This window comes from Myotis davidii, unplaced genomic scaffold (assembly GCF_000327345.1).
Source record: "Myotis davidii unplaced genomic scaffold, ASM32734v1 scaffold319, whole genome shotgun sequence".
Lineage (NCBI taxonomy): Eukaryota > Metazoa > Chordata > Mammalia > Chiroptera > Vespertilionidae > Myotis > Myotis davidii.
The window spans coordinates 14,035-17,800 of record NW_006290675.1 but is presented as its reverse complement, the minus strand read 5'-3'; the positions used below and the strand labels follow the sequence as shown (position 1 = coordinate 17,800).

General features: G+C 38.7%; 1 protein-coding gene across 3 annotated transcripts in view; it reads left to right on the top strand.

Annotated features, from left to right (window-relative positions):
* Positions 1–3,766, top strand: part of LOC102764830 (histone-lysine N-methyltransferase, H3 lysine-36 and H4 lysine-20 specific) — an 84,606-nt gene that overhangs the window by 75,585 nt on the left and 5,255 nt on the right. For all 3 annotated transcript variants that reach the window (XR_001513844.1, XM_015563869.1, XM_006763710.2), the window contains exon 10: positions 3,587–3,705. Coding sequence is in view for 2 of the 3 variants with exons in the window: in XM_015563869.1 (XP_015419355.1) it covers positions 3,587–3,705 (119 nt within the window). In the remaining variant the exon portion in view is untranslated. The remainder of the gene's footprint in view (positions 1–3,586; positions 3,706–3,766) is intronic.

Sequence of the window (3,766 nt, the reverse complement as noted above, 5' to 3'; positions counted from 1 at the left end):
CACTGAAGCAAGCAAGCCTCATGTTCAGTTTAAGCTGCCTGGCTGCCGGCTGCCATCTTGGCTGGCAGTTAATTTGCACATCTCGCTGATTAGCCAATGGGAAGGGTCGCGGTCGTACACCAATTACCACGTTTGTCTTTTATTAGATAGGATAGGATAATCTGAGCATATGCTTGAAAAAGAGAGCTTACATTTGCGCCTAGTCCATTGTGGTTGCTTCTTAAGGGCTTTGGAATCTTTTCGATTAAATTGGAATTTGACTCCTGGAACTTCAACTTGTGATTTTGGTTCAGCACACAGGTGGAATGTACTGCCCTTCATTCAATAATGGATATCATAGTTATAGTTGGAGCATTTACTCTACCAGCTCCCTTGCATAGGACTATTACTGCTAATCCATCTAAAGCAGTGGTTCTCAACCTGTGGGTCGCAACCCCTTCACAGGGGTCGCCTAAGACCATTGGAAAACACATATATAATTCCATATTGTTTTTGTGATTAATCACTATGCTTTAATTATATTCAATTTGTAACAATGAAATTGGGGGTCACCACAACATGAGGAACTGTATTAAAGGGGCGCAGCATTAGGAAGGTTGAGAACCACTGGCTTAGGGCTTCATCATCTATATATATATAAGGCTAATATGCAGATTGTTCCCTCGGGAGTTCGATCACTCACTATGATGAGTGCTGACCACCAGGGGGTGGCACAAAACAAAGGAAGGCCCTGGCCAGCAGCTGGAACTGGGCCCCGATCAGCCCTAATCACCAGCCAGTCCTAGGGACCCTACCCATGCATGAATTTCGTGCAGTGGGCCTCTAGTTGTTAATACTATCTCTTATTTTATAGGACAAAAATGAACATGAAAGAGATGGCAGTGTTGGAGAACTAAATCCAGACTCAACTAAATTCATTGCTACACTACTTTGTTGTTATCCACCCCAGATTTTCTCCATGCCAATTTTTTGAACCACTTTGATAATTTGTCTGCCAATGACATTTATTGATTATTATCATTCCTGAGATATTAGCCCAGATTTGAGCCCACTGCATCAGATGTGGTCTGCCAGCAAAGGGTATCATGGGGAGATTATATCTCATGTGGTAATAAATGCATACTGCTTCTTTTAAAAAAAAAACTTTCTCTTTTTAAAATATATTTTTTATTGATTTTAGAGGGGAAGAGAGAGAGAAAATCAATGATGAGAGTTAATCATTGATAGGTTGCCTCCTGCACGCCCCCTACTAGCGATCAAGTCTACAACCTGGGCACGTGCCCTTGACCAGAATCGAACCCGGGACCCTTCAATCCGCAGGCTGATTCTCTATCCATTGAGCCAGACCTGCTAGGGCCATACTTCTTTAAATGTGATGTATGTTTATTGAGTTTTTTAGCAAGTAAATGTAGCAATATATTAGATTATTTTAACCTTGTGTATAATTGTAATTCTTAGGTTTATCAATTTGCTTGCTTGCCTTTTTTTTGTTAATCCTCACTGGAGGATATTTTTTAAATTGATTTTCAGAAAGAGAGTGGGAGGGGGGGTTATAGAGAACTAAGGGGTGGGAAGGAGAAAGAGAGACAGACAGACAGACAGACATCAATGTGGGAGAGACACATCAGTTGGTTGCCTTCCTTAGGTGCTGATGCTCCAACCACTTAGCAACACTGTCCAGGGCTACTTGCTTTTTTTTTTTCCCCTGAACTAATTAAAAAATTATCTTTATTGTTGAAAGTACTAAGATGTCCCTTTTGTTTGTTTGTGTTTTTTTTTCCCATTGACCTTCTCCACCCCTCCCAGGCCTCCCAGGCCTTCAACACTCTATTGTCTTGCTTGCTTTTTTAAAAAACTGCTTACAAAATAATTTTAGCTCTTTCATACTTAATTTTTTTTTTTTTTGGTAAAACATACAACTTGCACTTTATTCTTTGTATATTTCATCTGAATTGTTCTGCTTGTGCCCTAGCCAGTTTGGCTCAGTGGATAGAGCATCGGCTTGCAGCTTGAAGGGTCCCAGGTTTGATTCTGGTCAAGGGCACATGCCGGGGTTGCAGGCTTGACCCCCAGTAGGAGGCGTGCAGGAGGCAGCTGATCAGTGATTCTCTCTCATCATTGATGTTTCTCTCTCTCCTTCCTTCCTCTCTGAAATCAATAAAAATATACATAAATTTTTTTAAAAAATTTTTATGCTTATGAGAATTTTGGACCTTACCTCTGCCATTACATTACCTCTCTTTAGTCATAGGCTATCAGTTGTGTTGATAGCAGATCTTCATCTCAATTAGGCAGTCCAAGAAAGAACTAAGGCAGTTTTCCAAAGTCCAGGCTCTGTTGATACCTAGGCTAAATATCTTGAAACATAGTATGAAACATCTCTTTAGATTCCTCTTGATATTTCTGTAACAAGATTTAAAGTATGTATAATAGAAAATGAGAGACTGGAATTTCATTTTCTAAATATGTCAGACCACACTTTCACTTTTTATTGTTGAATGGTCAAGGTCATAGTACTACTGTATGAATATATAAATATTCTTTTTCCCCTTTCTCTACCCCAAACTTTATATTTATTTTTTGTTAATGCTCACTGGAGGATATTTTTCCATTGATTTTTAGAAAGACTGTAAGGGAAGGGAAGAGACAGAGAGAAACATCAATGTGAGAGACACATCAATTGGTTGCCTCCTGCACACACCCCAACCAGGGCCAGGGATCAAAGCTACAACTTAGGAATGTGCCCTTGACCGGAATTGAGCCCAGGACCCTTCAATCCGCAGGCCAATGCTCTATCCACTGAGCCAAACCCACTAGTGCTAAGCCAAATTTTATATATTTCAACTTTTCATCTTAATCCTTAAGTCATAGAGTGATATAATTTACTATCTTTAATCTTGGAAACCAAGTTTTAGTATTTTGGTCTGACTATATAAAAGTATTTTCTCCTCATCTATAGGATATTAAAGTCCTTTGAGGAACTAGGAAGTCTTTTATTTCAACCATGTAGGACAGTGATTTTCAACCACTGTGCCACAAGTATTTTTAAAACATGCAATACCAATTTTTGTCAGGGGCACTGACCTCTTTTCCCTTAGATTGTCAAAAAAAAGAAGCCAACAGCCAACACAATAATAGCTGTCTGGTGAACGAATCAAAATTCGAAACAAAATTATACCTTTTTTTGTTTTGTACGATCCACAAATAAAATATAATACATTTTTTGGTGTGCTGTAGAATTTTAGTAATTAGTCTATGTGTGCCATGAGATGAAAAGGTTGAAAATCACTGTTGTAGAATGGAATTGCTTTAGTAACCTACCTATACAACTTATTATTAAACCTGTATGAGACAGAATTTATACATTTGTAGCTGATTCCCCAACTACTTATATAGTCATTGGTAAGTCTCTTTACCTCTCTGCCCCTGGTTTCCTCATCTACAAAGTTAGAGAATTGAACAGTAAATTCAAGGTTAGTTTTTACTCTAACATTCCGTAATTCTATGAGGGTCCTTTAGTTGAGGATAGGAGTTCTTGCACTTGGGTATCATTCATTAGCAGGTAACACATGTTTTTCTGTCATAGGCACTACCAAGATATTTGATAAACCAAGAAGGCGAAAACGACAAAGGCATGCTATAGCTAAGATGCATTGTAAAAGAGTGAAAAGTGAAGACTCATCAAGAGAAACTCCAGGCTCAGAGGTATTACTCTGTTCCTAATCTTTTGATCTTCCAAAGCAAAGCTGCTTTTCAGAGGAGTCCA